The sequence below is a fragment of the Vitis riparia genome, chromosome 9 (genome assembly GCF_004353265.1).
Source record: "Vitis riparia cultivar Riparia Gloire de Montpellier isolate 1030 chromosome 9, EGFV_Vit.rip_1.0, whole genome shotgun sequence".
In the NCBI taxonomy this organism is placed as follows: domain Eukaryota; kingdom Viridiplantae; phylum Streptophyta; class Magnoliopsida; order Vitales; family Vitaceae; genus Vitis; species Vitis riparia.
This window is the reverse complement of record NC_048439.1, coordinates 20,630,017-20,648,852: the sequence shown is the minus strand read 5'-3', so window position 1 is coordinate 20,648,852 and position 18,836 is coordinate 20,630,017. Positions and strand designations below refer to the sequence as shown.

At 36.0% G+C, this 18,836-nt stretch overlaps 1 protein-coding gene across 3 annotated transcripts in view; it reads left to right on the top strand.

Annotated features, from left to right (window-relative positions):
• Positions 1–18,836, top strand: part of LOC117922072 (calcium-transporting ATPase 9, plasma membrane-type) — a 72,974-nt gene that overhangs the window by 12,472 nt on the left and 41,666 nt on the right. For 2 of the 3 annotated variants that reach the window (XM_034840073.1, XM_034840075.1), the window contains 5 exons: positions 7,132–7,248; positions 7,357–7,399; positions 17,751–17,866; positions 17,958–18,089; positions 18,222–18,311. In XM_034840073.1, coding sequence (XP_034695964.1) covers positions 7,132–7,248; positions 7,357–7,399; positions 17,751–17,866; positions 17,958–18,089; positions 18,222–18,311 — 498 coding nt within the window. Of the gene's footprint in view, positions 1–5,957; positions 6,045–7,131; positions 7,249–7,356; positions 7,400–17,750; positions 17,867–17,957; positions 18,090–18,221; positions 18,312–18,836 lie in introns of all 3 variants that reach the window. The other variant, XM_034840076.1, reaches the window with a different exon arrangement.

The following is an 18,836-nucleotide window of genomic DNA, read 5'->3' as shown; positions in this document are numbered from 1 at the left end:
ATCATGTGTAGTGTATCAAAGCTAAGCTTTACATCATTGAGCTTTATATCATTGGGCTATGTGCCATATCTCTTGACGAAGGACACTTTTATGCTGACTTTAGAAACATCCCAGTCTACTCTAAAAATCTTCTCAAGGTTAGGTAAGACAAGAATAGGTGGTTCAATTAGTTTCTTCTAGGTTGCAACGTGGGTGGGTTGGGCTTCACTAAACCTGAACCAACTTGAGAAAAGCCTTAGCTTAAGGAATCTCAATTTGACCTAAGGTTGGGTTGGGAGCTATGATTGATGCTTCACCAACTAAAGCTCAACCTAAAGCTAGACCAACTTGAAAAAACCCTTAGCTACCTCTCTTAATTCACACACAATAGTATAGAATTCCAATTATGAATAGTGTCTCAAAGCTTTACATCATTGAGCTTTTCACAATAAAGGGCTATGTGCCATATCTCTTGATGGACACTTTTATGCTGACTTTAGAAACATCCTAGTCTACTCTAAAAATATTCTCAAGATTAGGTAAGACAAGAATAGGTGCTTTGATTAGTTTCTTCTGGGTTAGGTTGGACTTAACTAAACCTGAACCAACTTGAAAAAAGCCTTGCCTTGAGAAATCTCAATTTGACTTAAGGTTGAGCGGGAGCTATGATTGATGCTTCACCAGCTAAAGTTCAACCGAAAACTAGACCTATAATACATACATTTCATCATTTGATTTGTATTTTATGTCCATTTGGCTATATTTTAAAATGTCAAATTTTATTTTTTTATTAAAAATAAAAAAATGAAATTGTGATTAATTACTAATAGTATTTTGATACTCTCACTGCTAGATGCCGGTATTACCTTTACTTTTAGAATATAAAGTAGATAAAGTAATGAGAGTGGTCTTTTCTGCAAGCTAGACATAGAGAAGGTGTATGATCATGTGGACTGGTCTTTTCTCTATTGGTGTTGCAAAAAATGGGTTTTGGGGGAAAATGGATTGGGTGGATAAGGTGGTGTATTTCCACGACCAAATTCTTTGTTTTAGTGAATGGCACTCCCTTTGGTTTTTTTTCCCAAGTTCTATAGGTTTGCATTAGGGGGATCCTCTTTCGCCTTATTTATTTATGATTGCAATGGAGTCACTTAGTTGTTTTTTGAAGAGGGCGGTGGCTGGTGGTTTTTTATCTGGATGTCAGGTGAAAGGTAGGTTTGGAGAGGTTGTTTAGGTTTCTCATTTATTATTTGCCGATGACACTTTGGTTTTCTACAAGGCTTCTCAGGATCAGATAACTTATTTATGTTGGTTACTTATGTGGTTTGAGGCAATTTCAAGGTTAAGGATTAACTTGGAGAAGAGTGAGTTAATTCCGGTAGAAAGGGTGGAGAATTTAAATGTTTTACTTGCTGAGCGGGGGTGCAAGGTGTGAAGTCTACCTTCCACTTATTTGGGCCTTCCTTTTGGTGCTCCGTTTAAGTCTACAACAGTTTGGGATGGAGTTTGAGAGTGGTTTCGCAAGAGTTTGTCTATGTGGAAGCAACTATATTTCCAAAGGAGGGAGAGTCGCTTTGATTAGAAACACTATTTCTAGTTTGCCCATTTATTTTATGTCTTTGTTCTATGTGCTAAGGGTTGTTAGACTGAGACTTGAACAGATTCAGAGGTACTTTCTCTAGGATGGTGGGGCATTAGAGCACAAACCTCATCTTGTTAAGTGGCCGGTTGTTTGTCGACATAAGAAGAGAGAGGGCTTGGGGGTTAAAAATCTTTTAGTTTTTAATAAGACTTTCCTTTGTAAGTGGAGTTGATGTTTTGTGACTAAGAGAGGTGCCATTTGGAATCGGGTAATTTAAGGCAAGTATGGGGAAATACGAGGGGGTGGGCAGTTTAGGGGGTTAAAGAGGGGTATGGGGTTGGGTTGTGGAAAGTGATACAGAAGGAGATCTTGTGAGATTGTAGTGCTCCTTTGTGGTAGGCAATGGGCGAAAGGTGTTGTTTTGGAAGGATAGGTGGTGTGGGGATAATCTTTTTGTGTGTTATGTTGGGGGCTAGAGTCCTTGTTTCTCTAGATCTTTTAATGATTGAGATGTGGATTATGTGGGGGAGATTTTTGGCGTGTTTGCAGGGGCAAAGAGTTCGTAGGGATGTTGAAGATACTTTGTTTTGGTCAGTGACAAAGAGTGGTAAGTTTATTGTTAAGTCCCTTTACCATAGTTGGAACTGGACTTGGGTGGGTCTTATCCAGTGGGGGCCATTTGGATTTCTTGGGTTCAACCTAAATTAGATTTTTTGCGTGGGAGGTAGTGTGAAGTTTTTTACGTGGGAGGCAATGTGGGGTAAGATTTTAACATTGGATCAAATTCAAAGACGAGGTTGGTCTTTAACAAATTGATGTTTTTTCTACTTGGACGTGAAGAATTTGTTGATCATTTGTTGTTCCATTGTGAAATGACTAGGGTTTTATGGGAGCTGATTTTTGTGCTTTTTGGGTGCTTTCTTCGTTGGTGAGAGATACTTTGCTGGTTTGGTGTGGTTATATTGTGGGCAAAAAGTGCAAGAAGGTTTGACAAGCAACCCTTTTGTGCTTCTTTTGGATGGTGTGGAGGGCAAGGAACAACATTGCATTTGATAATGTGGCTTCTTCCATCCAAAAATTGAAGAGGGATTTTGTAATCTTTTTGTGGGCTGAGCCTAAAGTTTTTGGATGATTGCCCACTATCTTTAGTAGGTTTCTTGAATGGTTGGGTACTTCTTATTCTGTACTCTTTTGCTTGAGCTTGGGTGGTGAAGGGAGGTTTGTTTTTCTTGTACACTTTGAGCTGCTTATTTTGGCAGCTCTTTTATTTTAATTTAAGTCTACTTATAAAAAAAACATATAAAGTGAAAAAGTGGACCAACTTTACTAATTGTAAGTATGATGGAAAGTTTTATTTCATGTTGTTAAATATTCTATTATATAGAATTATTGTTATGTTAGCTTTACATTTATTGCAAGTTCTATGTTATTCTACAATATATTCTAATTTATATCTACAAGTGTGGAAAGTGTTAGATATCATCGCTGCTTTTCATTGATCTTTCTTTTGAATTCCCATTTATCATCTGGTTGACTCACTTCATTGATCATCCCAAACAATCGGATCCTTTTGATGAGCCTGACTTTGAAAAAGTTTTTCAAAGAAATCATCCGGTTGAGAGATTTCACTTTAATGAACTGGAAGTTCTGTTACTTGGTGGGTATCCTTATTTGATCAATCTTATTGTGGTTGTCAAATATTGGATTGATGTGGGTATTTGCTGTTTGGTATCCTCTTCTTCTAGGAAGCATGATAGTGATCTAAACAAGACCCAATCAACATGGCTCTGTTACTGCCGGATGACCAAAGTTCAAGTGGAGCAACAAAAACCTGACCTTAATGCTGTCTAGATTATTTAAACTATATTCTATCCAAACACAACCAAAAAGGCAAAATAAATCAAACTTAGAAAGAAGCAAGGATAAAATGAGAAGCCAGGATTAGGAAATCCTAGGATGTCAATCTTTGTGGTTGAAGGGAGGTTGTGAAGTTATCTTATTTTTGGGTGACTTGAATTATTTTGGCTGCTGTCAATGACTTAAAAACCGTTCAGCCATCTCAGCTACAGCATCAGGCACTTATAGCATGCTAGCCTCTGTAAACCTTTTGAAAGCAATCTATATACAAGTATCATTGGGTTCCACATAACATGACAGATTTCCTATCCTTGCCCACTGATTATGAACGACCTGATTCTGCATTTATTGGAAAACAGTCTTTAGCCTGTTCTTGCTTCTGAATAGCCTAGCTGATTATACTACAGTATGGGTTGCATAAGGCTTACTTGCTTAGTTAGTGTAATGAAGAAGATAATTTATGATTGCAAGTCTTTTAGGATAGGACGAAGACAAATAAATGTAGTATAAGTCTAAATTAAAAGTTCTGACAATGGAAGAAATAGTAATTACTAGCCAAGAGATTAGGAAGAGTTACTATTGTTGTTCTCTTGGATTGTTCATTTATTAGGAGGGATTGAAGTGGATGACATCCCTAGAACTAAAGTTGAAATAGTGAAATGCTTCTTGGTAGTTCAAAGCAAGGTTCAAAATATTCGTCGAGTCCGATCTGAGTTGGCAAGTTGTATCTGCGTCAAACCTTTCCGAGTTGAGTCGGATATCCAATACCATTTTCAACCTAAACTTAGTCAAGAATCGATTAAACTCGGTCGAGATTCCAAGTTGACTCGGTTGAATCATTCGAATTATCGAACATTTCTCTAGTTAAACCCAAAAATCATTTCCCCCTTTCAAATCACAACAAAAGAACATCTAACAACAACAAAAAACTAAGAAATCTAAGAAAAAATAGAGATTCTCTTCAAAAGAGAAGTTTTTCAAAGAACTATGACTCTATACCCACGATGAAGAAGAAGAAAAAGAAAACATCCTAACAAGATCATAGATGGACTCTAGTGCCTTCTTGCCGGAGATGTCATTGTGGTGACCACCTGACCGATGAAAAAAACATCAAATTCTTCCATCAACAATGATCTTTGCGTGTGGGTTTTGCCTACCTTGGCTGAGTTACTTCGTCTTTGTATTCTCATTGATGTGGCATGGATGTGTTTTGCAAAGGAGGCCAAACTAGGTACACCGAGCCTCGGACTACCCTCTTTAGTTTCTCTCTTTATTTTGGGATGTGAAGAATGTGTGGTGGTAGTTGGCGTTTGGGATTAGGGATTTGAAGAAAGGGGGGTAATGTATTATGTTATATAATAGTGATTTATTATTTAAATGCACATTGCCTCATAAGCTAATGGTTTTGAAATGGTAAAAGAAAAAGTGAAAATTCAATAATTTATTGTTACTATATAAATTGCATCAATTTACGTAATATATTATTCTATATGGTAATTCATATCAATTTAGGTAATATATTATTTTATATAGTAATGTTACCATATATAATGTAGTATTTTAAATGTTAATTTATTGTTAATAATAAATTAAATATTATTGTATTAATATATTTTTAAGTTTATTAATTTTTTTTAAGATTATTTAATTCTACTTATTTTTTTCAATAATTTTTATAATAATTTAAATATCTTATTTTGCTTATCATCTTATACCGAGCTGAGATACTAGATCGATGTGCCTTGGGACCCTCCGAGTCAGTTTCTGATACTGCAACTTTGAATCATGGTTCGAAGTTGTATGACATTTTAATTAAAATGAGAATTCCATGAGATAGCTGCAAGGTCTTGGGTGCTTGATGGGACATGTATGCTGGGAAACTAAGTTCATAAGATGATTCTTGGTCAAATTCAAATGGGGAACCTGAGATGGATAAGATTGACAATTCAAGATGGATAAAACTAGAATGGGTCCCTTTTTGTGAAGATTGAGTTAACATCTGAGGATAAGATGACGAAAATTGAATGAGAGGGTTTAATATTGTACTGTCAAGCCCAATGCTAGCATTAGCTTGGAGCACTGTATATTTCTGGTTGACGACATTGTGGTGTAACAACACTAAAAAGAGTGTAGGCCATCGAGTATAGGAGTCAGGTCATGGCTGCTTATACCTTAAATGGAATACTTGGCCTTGATGGAGTAGATGGGTGAAAAAGGAATCCTGTAACTGACATCTTGTAGTCGGTATAAGACTTTATTAAAAGTTGTGCTGAGGCATCTTGTGAATGGGGGAGTGCCCATCCAACAATTTCCTTTACATCCACATATGTTAATACATTTTGTTATTTTCTACACTGGTGCGTTGTTTATGTTATCTTTGCGAAGTAATTAATGTGATATTTTCTTTTCTGGTTGCAAGTGCATTTTTGGATGGGCACTTTTCTATAAAAGTTTGTATACTGAAATATCTTGTCCTGTTTATTTCCTTTTTAATCTGTGGTGAAATTTGATTACCTAAACTCTTTAAACGGATATGCAGCTGAAAACCCCAAGGTTAAAGTTTTCTTGACACATCCTGAATGTTCAGATAAGCAAGTTTGTTTGTAAAGATCCTGGTGTCATGCAGGTAATCAGACATTAAGGATGTAGTATTTATGAGAATTTTGTGTGATTCAACTAGAGAAATGATGTCATCCAGGATATAGCCTGTATAGTGTACTTGATTCAAAGTCAATGTACTGTTTATATCTAACTGAGCTGTATGGGATCTTGTTTATGTATCCCAGCAAGGGTTATTTGGAACTCTTGGGTGCTGCCCAAGGTGAGCTTCTTTGCATGGGAGGCTACTTGGAATAAAGTTTTAACTTTGGTTCGCATTCAGAGGATAGGGTGGTCCATTGAAAACAGATTTTTCCTTTGTTGTATAGAGGAGGAATCAGTTGATCACATTCACTGTGACAAGACAAGGGTTTTATGACATCTTTTATTTTTGCTTTAGTGTGTCATGGGTGCTTTCCTCATCAATATAGGAGATGCTTTTGAGTTGACATGGGTCCTTAGTGGGTAAAAAAAAGGAAAACAAAGTGTGGCAGGCTGCTCCTTTGTGTCATTTTTGGACAATTTGGAAGGAGAGGAACAGTAGAGTGTTCAATAATGAGGAGCATTCTGTACAACGGATTAAACTTTCTTTTCTTTATAATCCTGGGCATTGTCCAAATTGTTTATAGCTCTTGGCCCTTCTTCTACGGTAGATTTTGTGGATTGGATGGGATCTGTTGAGGGGTGCAGTTTTTTGTTGTCCCTCTTTGTTTTTTGGTGACACTTTTAGGTGCTCATAGCATACTCTCTATGTACTTTGAGGTGCTTTCTTGTGCTTCTTTCTTTTAATATACTTTTTTCTTTATCCATAAAAAAAAATATCCAACTGAGCTGTAGAACTTTGTCTTTTCTCTGTAGAAACAGTGTTTGGCAAATTCTTTTTGTAGATGGAGATGGAGTTATTGTTTAAGTTCATAGGAAGCACTTATTTATATTCTTTATGCTTGATAGCTCCCTGCCTTTTTGTTAGCTAATATTTCATTATCCATCTCTTACCTTCAGTGAAATTATAGTTGTTCTTACTTTCTGTTGTTGGATTACTAACTATTATGCTTAAGATGCAAAGAGAACAGTTATATGTTCTGGTTTGGACTGAAGTGTTTTGATCTTTACAGCAAGCAGCACTCGTGCTCAATGCTTCTCGTCGATTTCGGTACACATTGGACTTAAGAAAGGAAGAAGAGAAAGAGCAAAGAAGAAGGATGATTAGAGCACATGCACAAGTCATAAGAGTAATGTTATTAATATTCCTCATTTATTTCACCTATCAAAAAATATTCCTCATTTATTTCAAATTTTTTTAATAAATTTCCCAATTCATGAGTACCTTCCTGTGTTAGGCGGCATTGCTTTTCAAATTGGCTGGGGAACAAGCAACAATAGGTATTTTACTCTCTAGAAATTCTCTACTTATTATACAATTATGTATTATCTTATAATGGTGAGCAAAGTGTTGTTTACTTAGAAGTGGATTAGGCGGGCGTCTTTTTTTTTTTCTATATCATATTTAGTGCAACTTTTGCCTGCATTTTTGAGCATTAATTGAGAATGTATGAGAATAGTTGAGGGGATAATAATATAGAAAGATGGACATATTGATGACAAAGATGAATCTTCTCATTAAAACTACTTCTACAAGGAAAAAAGAACGAAGAATAGGAATTAAACAAAATCTGTGAAAAATTAGACTTATTTTCGGAAATGCTTCTAATTGGGACTCACACCTTTATTCCTCCGGTATGAAAACTTGCTGTCTATGAGATGGTGCAGCAACCCCCTTTTTTTGTTCTTTAATGCAATGATATGTGGCAAGTTTGAAAAAAAATTAAGTTGATTGAAGTGGAATATATTGCTTTGTTCTCACGAACACATGTCCCCAAATTTGTAATCTCTGTTGATATTTATTCATGTCATTTTGTGGTTTGGCTTTTGAGTTTTGAACCATATAATATTATTTTAAAAAAAAATCCTATATATAGATTGGATTTGAAAATAATTTCCAATCTAATGCATTTCATACACATGGATATCCATGTGGGTTTTTTTTTCTCAAGGAATGGAAAACCGCAGCTCATAGCTACATTTGTAATGTAAAAGGAAAACCACAGCCCATGGCTGTGTTTGTATGTAAACCAACTTGTGGCTGTGTTTTTAGTGCAAAATCCGTGATTTTTGCTTCCGCTAAAAATAATTATCTTCTACCAACTTCCACAATTATCTCCAAATATTTTATCCCTATAAATAAAATTTTTAAATAAAAGATAATATGAAAATTTATATTAAGGTTTGTCTATTATTTTTTTTGGTCAAAATATCTTTATAAATGATATCTATTTCACAAAAAATTATAATTACTTGGAAAACCTTTTTTTTTCCCAATTTTATCTAAGAAAGATTTTATAATTATTGTTCAACCATCATTTTTATGATGTTCTTAAGTAATAAAAAAATGATTGAATATAAAATAAAAAATGATTGGACGTTTATTAAAATATTTATCACTTAAAATCCTTATTAAAATAAAAAAAATTTCAATATGTGTTTAGTCTATATGTCTAAAATAGTGATGATTTTCGACCAAAGTAAATACATAAAAGAAGTTTTCAGCCTTTGAATGGACAACACGCAATCCTCAAAAGCAATTGAATTTCTAGCCTTCCAAATGACCCAAAACAAACATAATGGTCCTTGCCACGCCACTTTCCTCTTCTTACCCACAAAAGAGCCCCTCCATCCTAAAAGGGTTTCCTTCATCGAAAGAGGAAAAACCCAAGAAACTCTAAAAAAAGAAAGGAGCAACATCCACACTTCCCTTGTTTTTTCACAATGAATGAGAAGGTGGTCAATTGACTCCTCACACGTATGACACAGAAAGCATCTATTTGCCAAAGTCCAACCTCTCTTTTGCAAACAATCCAAGGTTAGAACTCTTCCCCATGAAGCCTCCCATGCAAAGAAGCTTAATTTGGGCTGCACACAAGAGTTCCAAATAATCTTCGAAGGGAAAGAAACAAGAGACACCGGTTGCAAAGCCCTATATAAAGATTTTACCGAAAAAACCCCACCCTTTAAGTCCATCCACCCTAACCTTCTTCCCCTCCAAACAACAGAACAACCTTTCCACTTCTTCCAACTCCCAATCATTGAAAGTCTATTGAAACAAGGATTCCAACTTCCCCCCTTTCCCCCTCAGTTCTCCAAAATTCATTTACCCAAGCCTCTTTGGAAGATGCTAAGGCATATAATGAAGGAAAAGCCTTGCACAAAGAGATGGTTCCACACCACTTGTCTTTCCGAAACCTCACCTTCTTACCATCACCCACCACAAAGCCAAAAGAAGGGGTTACCAGATGTCCCATCTTACTTATTGCTTTCCACAACCCAACTCCATAGGCCTCCCTAGTCTCACAAGATCTCCACCCTCCTTTTTCCTCCCTATATTTCCCTTTAATCACTTGGTTCCAAAGGGCCTTTCTTTCATTTGCAAAGCGCCAAACCCACTTGCCAAGAAGAGCTCTATTGAAAGACCCAAGACTCTTAACTCCCAACCCTCCTTTTCTTTTGTCTAAACACACTATTGGCCATCTTACTAAGTGCGGTTTTTGCTCAAGAGCCCCACCACCCCACAGGAAATCCCTTGAATATGCTCTAATCTCATTTTGACCACTCTAGGCAACTGGAAAATAGACATAAAATAGATCGACAAATTGGACAAGGTACTTCGCATTAAGGTAATCCTCCCCCCTTTTAAAATGTATTGGCGTTTCCACATAGCCAATCTCTTTCGGAATCTTTCTTCTATTCCATCCCAAGCTGCACACATTTAAAAGGAGCACCCAACGACATTCCTAGGTAGGTGGAGGGCAATTTTCCCACCTTATAACCAAACTCATTAGCCAACTCTTCCACATTCTCAACTCTACCAATCAGAATCAACTCACTTTTCTCCAGATTTGCTCTTATCCTTGAAATTACCTCAAAGGACATTAACAACCAGCACAAGTACGTCAACTACTCCTCCTTTGCCTCACAAAAAATTAACGTATTATCAACAAACAACAAATGAGAGACCTGGACCCCTTCACCCCTTCTTCCTCGAACCGAACAAGGCAACAAAACCCCCCCCATCAACTGCTCTCTTTAGCAAACAACTAAAAGCCTCCATCACAACTACAAATAAGTAAGGCGACATGCGGTCTCCTTGCCTTAACCCCCTTGAGCTTTGGAAAAACCCAGTAGGGCTTCCATTCACCATAACTGAAAACCTAACAGTGGATAAACACCACTTTATCCATCTGCACCATCTTTCCCCAAACCCCATCTTCTCCAACTTCGCTAGAAGAAACGACCAATCTACATGATCATAGACTTTCTTAATGTCTAATTTGCAAAGAATCGCCCCTCTATTGCTTTTCAAAATGGAATCTATTGCTTCATTAGCGACCAACACTGCATCCATAATCTGCCGCCCCTCCACAAAAGCATTTTGAGACGTTGAGATCACCTTAGCTAATACACCCTTCATTCTATTAGCCAACACCTTAGCTAACCATTTATACAACCCTCCCATCAAGCTAATTGGCCTAAAATCCTTCTAGTCCTCTGCCCCCCCTTTCTTAGACCTTATTAGATTTTATAGATTGGGTGTGTTTGCGATAAGGGAGAAGATTTTTGTTTTTTCCTTGTTGTATGAGCCCTTCTGTAAGGGGGTGAGTTCCTTTATAATGTAATTCTGTGGGTCGCTATTTTAGCGCCTCTTTGCAATACAATCTTATACTTATTGATAAAAAAAAAAAAAAAAATAGTGATGATTAAAAAATAAATTATAAAACATTTTTTAGATAAGAAAAAATTTTCTAGTAATTGTACATTTTTATAAAATGGATATGAATTATAAAGATATTTTGAAATAAACTTTAATATTATCTTTTATCTAAAATTTTTTATTTATGAGGATAAAATATTTGGAGATAATTAGGGGAATTGGTGAAAGATATTATTTTTTAGCGGCCCATGGCTACATGGCTGTGGTTTTCATTTTTCGAAAACAAAATTTATCTGGATGTCCGTGTGTATAAAATGCACTAAATTGGACATTATTTCTAAAACCAATCTATATATGGATTTTTTTTTTTAAATAATAGTATTTTGGTTCGAAATTCTAATCCTTTTGGATATGGTAATATATGTGGTTGGTTAAAAGTTGAGTTTTTTTTTTTCAACAAACAGAATGCCAATTAAGAGTGCTAGATAGAAAAAGAGGCTCACATATACATTAGGAGTATAGAAAGCACACCACAAGACAACATGGTGTAAAGAAAAAAATACAACATACCGAAATGCCAACTATTTGATGATCCAAATAAATAATGAAACCCAAAGAATAAGACTCCTCCCTACCATCCCCCCTCACCTAAAAGAAAAAAAAGTTTTGTGGAATTGGTTTTTTAATGCTACTTCCAACTGCCCCTCATCTTCAAAGTTTTGTTCCTCTTTTTCCCTTCATATCGAAATATGCATAAAGGAGTCATCCTTGCCTAGAAAGTTATTGTTTTGGGATCATTGCCCAGATCAATTGAACTGCATGAGATGGGTTTTATTATGGTTTTAGGCTTCTTTAAGATTGGAAGTTAATTTGAAAAATAAATTAATCCTAGTAGGAAAGGTCCCTAATGTGGAGAAGCTTGTTTTGGTGTTGGACTTTGGGGTGGTGTAGCTTCTAATAACTTATTTAGGTTTGCCTTTGGGAGTCCCTTTTAGGCCTTCAATTGTGTAGGAAGTGGCAAAGGAGATGTTTATAAATGCTTAACTGTTTGGCGAAGGCAATACCTGTTAAAAGGTAGGAGGCTCACTTCTAGAAACTACTCTTTGCAACACACCTATTTATTTCATGTCCTTTTTTATTATTCCTAAGGCGATGACACAGAGATTGGAACAAATTCAATAGAATTTCCTAAAGGGAGGAGGGGCACTTGAGAGAACTCGATTTAGTGAAGTGATTCTTGATTTGCAAAAAGATAAGAAAGGAGGTTTAGATATTAAGGAGTTCTTCATTCTTAATAAAGCCTTATTCGGAAAATAATGTTGGAGATTTGTTACGGAGAAAGACGTTCTTTGGAGAAAGGTCATAATAGGACAGTTTAGGGAAGAGCTAGGAGGATGGTGCCCTTAAGTTGGGACGGAGGAATATGATGTTGGCATGTGGAGGGTGATAAGAAGAGGATGAGGAACTTGCAAGGCCAAAATAAGATTTGTGGTACACATTGGGAGAAGAATCAAGCTTTGGCAAGATGTTTGGTATGATAATTCTCCTTTTAAGGACTCTTTTCCTTCTCTTTCCTCTTTTATAGCTTTTAAGGAGGCTTGAGTGGTTGATGCTTTGGTGGTAGAGGGTGGGTGGGTTATTTGCTACCCATGTTTGCTTAGACATTTCCAAAATTGGGAGGTGAGGATAGTGGGGTTTGGATTATTTTAAATTTGTTTTATCCATAGAGTAGTTAGAGATTAGTTCAAATTAATCTCTTAGTTTTTAGGATGTTTCTGGTTTCCTAAAATAAAGGGCTTAGATAATACCCGAGTTTATAAATTAGTTTGTAATTCAGTTCAATAATATATCGGACCAGTGTTTCTTCCTATTGCTTGGAAACATGGTATCAGAGTAGGCTGTGTAGTTGAAGAAAATACCATGGTAAAACTGCCATGACATGGACGAGCAAGGGCGACGACTCAAAAGTGTCTTCGGAACCTTCTTAGTTGACCTCTACATTGTTCCCACTATTGTTGATCACTCATCCTTTCAAATAACTACTCACAAGCTTAATGACAAAAAATTCCTTCAATGGTTGAGGGCTGCTTAGATGGTTATTTGTGAACGCAGGAAGATTGGATATCTCCATGGCACAATAAAGAAGCCAAAGGAGATTGATCCTACGCTTCATGCTTGGGACGCCAGTTACTCAATCGTTATGGCCTGGCTTCTGAACTCGATGGAAGAAAACATTGGCGAAAATTACATGTATTACTCAACTGCAAAAGAGCTTTGGGAAGCTATGAATCGTGTTTTTTCAGACCTTGAAAACTCAACTCAAATGTTCGAACTAAGAAACAAAGTTTGAAATTTGAGACAAGGTGATATGGATGTAATACAATACTTCAATATTTTCAACAAATTGTGGCAAGAAATAGATATGTTTGATGATTGTGTGTTGAGTTCTGCCGAGGATGGTGAAAGATACAAGAAAATGGTGGATAAAGAACGAATATTTGATTTCCTTGCTGGACTTAACAAGGAGTTGGATGAGGTTCGGGGACGAGTGCTTGGAACAAAACTACTATCCTCAATTGATGAGATTTTTGCAGAAGTGAGGAGAGAAGAGTGTCGTAAGCGTGTCATGCTCGAAGAACAAAAACCACTGCCCACATTAGACAACTTAGTCCTAGCTGTTCGTGGCTCAAACTCGGCAAACAAAGGAGATTCTCATAGCAATCAGAGAGGAAATCGACTATGGTGTGGTCACTGTCAATGTCCCATCATGCCCGCGACACTTGTTGGAAAAATACATGGAAAACCAACAAATTGGAAGAAGAAAGTCAACAAATCTGATCCGAAAGGTTATCATACTGCAGCAGAACCAGGCCCTAAGCCAAACGATAGCAAAGTTAGTGTTTCCCTTACTAAGGAACAAATGGAACAACTCTACAAATTGTTGACACCAACATCATTACCAAATAATTTGAGTACTTCACCATTAGCTCAAAAAGGTACATTTTCATTTGCTTTGAATGGTGTTACACAAAGGGAAGAATCATGGATTATCAATTCGGGTGCAACAAATAACATGACAAGGTGTTCAAATTTGTTTTCAACTTATACATCAAGTCTAGGAAATTTTAAGGTTAAAATTGCAGATGGTTCCTTAACAATTAGATGTAAAGAATGCCTTCCTTAACGGTGATCTAGAAGAAGAGGTATATATGGAATTACCACTAGGTTTTGATGTGGCATGGAAAGATGGAATGGTGTGTAAATTGAAAAAATCTCTTTATGGGTTGAAGCAATCACCAAGGGCTTGCTTCATTTACTAAGACAATCAAACAAATGGGGTAAAAACAAGCTCAAACGGACCATAGCTTGTTTTAAAAACACAAAGTTAGTAAGATCACAATTGTCATTGTTTATGTTGACGATATTATCCTTACAAGAGATGACAAACGGGGGATGGAAGATTTAGAGGAGAAATTGGCAGGGAATTTGAGATAAAAGTCCTTGGATCAATGAGGTACTTTCTTGGCATGGAAGTGGCTAGAAATCAGAAAGGTATATCTGTTTCTCAAAGAAAGTATACCTTGGATCTTTTAAAGGAAATTGGAATGATGGGGTGCAAACCGGTTGATACTCCAATGGATCCGAATTTGAAATTGACAAAATTCCAAAACAACAGCCCAGTAGATAAAGGAAGGTACCAACGTTTAGTGGGGAGGCTCATTTATCTCTCACACTAGACTTGATATTGCGTTTGCAGTTAGCGTGGAAAGCCAATTCATGCATACACCATACGAGGAACATACGGAGGTTGTGTACCAAATTCTATAATATCTCAAATGGACGGTTGGAAAAGGTCTATACTTTGTGAAAAATGAAGCAAGAACAGTAGAAGCTTATACAGATGTTGATTGGGCAGGTTCGGTGGATGAAAAATGATCAACTTTTGGATATTGTACCTTTGTATGAGGAAACTTGGTAACTTGGAGGAGCAAAAAACAAAATGTCATGGCTAGAAGCAGTGTGGAAATTGAGTTTCGAGTTGTTGCTCAAGGCATATGCAAGCTACTTTGGTTAAAATTTCTGTTGGAAGAGTTAAAAGTCACATCTCATTAGCCAATGAAGATCTACTGCGATAATAAAGTTGCCATAAACATATTTCATAACCAAGTTCATCACAGCTGAACAAAGCACGTTGAAGTAGACCATCATTTCATCAAAGAGAAACTGGAAGAAGGAACCATCTGCATGACCTGCATTCCATCCGCATAGCAAGCAACAAATCTGCTAACAAAGGCCCTTGCAAGACCAACATTTGAGAAGTTACGAGACAAGCTGGGACTACTCAATATTTTTGTCCTAGCTTGAGGGGGAGCGTGAGGAGATTTTTTTTTTCCAGATAATTGAGATTATCTAAATTAGTTGAAGAGGTTTGAATTAATTCAAACTATCCAAACAGCTTTGGATATTTAAGTTAATTTGAATTATTTTAAATTTGTTTTATCCATAGAGTAGTTAGAGATTAATTCAAATATATCTCGTAGTTTTTAAGATGTTTTTGGTTTCCTAAAATAAAGGACTTAGATAATTCGCAAGTCTATAAATTAGTTTGTAATTCAATTCAATAATAGATTAGAGCAGTGTTTGAGTTTTTCTTCCTATTGCCTGGAAACAACAAGTTGATCCAAGTCCCTTGTGTTCTCTGTTTGAATGGGCTTACTATTGCAAAGATTAATTTTGTCATGAAACCAATTCAAGCTTGTTAAGCTGGAAATTGGCCTAAAAGCTTACACTATTAGATGGTGAATCAATAATACATATTAAGCTTATTTAATTAATTAAGGTTAAAGCCCTAGCTCCCTGTTGCATAGGTAAACTTCTTCATGGACTTCTTTTTAGGCTTAACAAATTGGGAAAATAAACATGCGGTAAGGTTTGAATTCATGGCCTCTTGACAACTAAGGCTTTGATACCATATTTAGCAATCAATTAACTTAAAAGCTTTAGCTCTTAGGTTAAAACCCTAACAAAACCGAAAGAGGCACCACCTTAGGTAGAGCAATTGCATACTGATGGCCTTGCATAAAAGTAGAGTATCATCAGCAAAGAAGAGATGGGAGATCCCTATTCCCTGCACCTTTGCCCCCTTTTCTTTCCACCTTAAATCTTCTATTGAAACCACCCTCTTTATTATGAATCAAACAACCTAACATCTTAATGACTTGGATAATTTGATGAGGGGAGAGTGATACACCTGACCTTAAACCTCCCGAACTTTGGAGGAAACTGATAGCGATCCCATTGGCTAATGATGAAAAACTTCCCACAGAAATGCAAAATTTGATCCTTCCTATTCATTGTTGAAGCTATTAATATATTTTATCTTTACATAATACAAAAAATAATGCCCATGTGTAACAATACATATTGGAAATCTATAAAATGTCTAGAAGTTCAAAATCCTTGTCTAAGGTCAAGGCCTTTGCTAGTTAGTGGTGCACAAAAAGGTAAACACTAATGACATGCTACAGTTGAAAAGACTTTACAAATTCCTTAGTCCTGATTGGTGCATCTTTTGCATGGGGAGTAGGGAATTGATCGACCATCTCTTTCTACATTGCCCGTTAACATTGGGGCTTTGGCATAAGATATTTAGTATAGCTAGGATGGATTCACCTAGGATTAGGTTTTGCTGGGATGGATTGGCATAAGATATTCAATTTTTTTTTTTTTTTTTTTAAAAACTAAAAATAAAGAATTTGATCAAAAAAAGAAAAAAGAAAATAAAAATAAAGATTTAGAAGTTCAAAACTACAAAATTAAAGCAACAAAAAGCAATTGGTCAATTGTTAGTGGAATTCAAAAGCCCCATCTAAGATCAAGGCCTTTGCTTGGTTAGTGACATACAAGAAAGTAAATGCTAATGAAATGCTACAATAGATAAGTATGAATTCCTTAGTCTTGATTGGCACTCTTTTGCATGGGGAGTGGAGAATTGATTGATCATCTCTTTCCACATTGCCTATTAACATTCGGGTTTGGCATATGATATTCAGTCTAGCTAGGAGGGATTAGGTTCCACCAAGGAGTATGTATGACATGGGGACCATCTCATATAAAGGTTTGGGGAGTTTCATGAGAGACAAGACCCTTAGGCAAATCACTTGTCTCATTGTGCCTGGATTATGTGGTGTATGATCTTTGAGGAAAAGTGGAGAATGATAGAGATGTTGTGGGATTTGCTTCACTTCCACTCAGTATTTTTGGCCTCTTGTACCGATGTCTTTAAAGACATTCCACTCAATGTTATTTAACTATTTTGACATTCGGTTTGTAAATCAAATGGATTGGACAAAATGAGAGGAACCAAGTCTGGAATTGAAAAGATGTCATCTATGTATATCCTTTAGTGGACTAAACCATTGTGTATAGTTCTCCTTGTTTAGTAGAGGAAATTAGCCATATTTTGATCAGTTTCTTGTCGTTTGTGGGAAGGATCCCTTATCCTTCTCATTTATTTATTTATTTATTTTTTATAATTAATATATCTTTTGTTTCTAATAAAAAAAAGAAAAAGAAATTAGACAATTATAAGGATGCAAGCAATGTGCTCTGTTGACCTTTTTTTTTTTTTTAAGAAAAAGGAAAGAGAAAAATGGTATGCTTCTGTGTGTGATGGTCTCATGAAATATTTTTGTGCTGTGTGTATTTTCAATTAAAATTGTCTCTTTAAGTTCATTCTATCAAAATTCTATAATTTCAAATCAATATGAAGGTTATATATGTATTTTTCTCATTCCATAGTGGTTTAGGTAATTGCCTTGCTTAAATTATTATGTTATATTGTTAGGCACTATGGAAAGCTTTATAATATTTTTTCATATAGATTTCTGCATGAATAGTGGCTGTATATTGTTGTTTATGTTCTATAGACTGCTCATTCTTATGGTGATTTATGTTTGATTGGTCTAGTGTTGGGTACTACAGTATCACCACCAAGTCCAGTTGGTGATTATTTAATTGGAGTGGAACAGCTTGCTTCAATGACCAGAGATCATAATTTTTCTGCTCTGCAAGAATATGGAGGGGCAAGTCAATTATGGATATGTTTTCCCTATTTCAAATTTCTTGGTTCTCTATGTCCAGTGTAGATATTCTTAATGGTCACTTCTACGTCAGGTTAAAGGATTATCGGATTTATTAGAAACAAATCTAGAGAAAGGAACTGATGGGGATGATGCTAGTCTATCAAAAAGAAGAAACATGTTTGGATCAAATACATATCCTCAGAAAAAAGGGCGGAGTTTCTTGGTATACTCCTTATGTTTTATTTTGTTGTTTATCAGTCTGTATTTTAAATTAGTCATGTGGTATCCAATACTATTCCATTTTGGCCCCTGTTAATCTGTCATTGCTGTTCATTTGTATGCATTGTGCTTGCAGATGTTCCTTTGGGAAGCTTGGCAAGATTTAACCCTTATCATCTTGATTGTAGCTGCAGCAGCATCATTGGCTTTAGGAATAAAAACTGAGGTGAGCATTCTCATGTAGGTGTCTACAATTGAAGTGTTATCATTTTGTCAATTGCCATGTGGCTGTTGATTGCTGAAGTATATTGCAATATGTGTGACAGTGGCGTTCCAATTTTTTATTTGTCCTTTCACATTGATATACATGCATGTTGTGTTTATTTTTTAATTGGAAACAATTCAATTAGCATGAATTTAAAGGTACAAGAAGGATGAACTATTCTTTTATGGATAAAAGTAGCACCAATATAGATCAATGAAGATTGAGTCAGTACTAACAACAAAATCTAGATATCACCATCATCTTGATGGGCCGAAGATTTGTTACAACTAAATATGTAGTTTACAAGACTCTCACTTCTTCTCTGAGACTCATGATATAACTATGGCTGAATCTCCTGCCACCATGAAACTATTGAGTCCTGTAGGCTTGCCTAAAGCAAGCCTTCCAACATTTATTGAATCTCTTACTCTCAGGCCAACCCTATCCTAGTGGGGCTTGGAGAAAACCCTAATAATCTGCCAATAT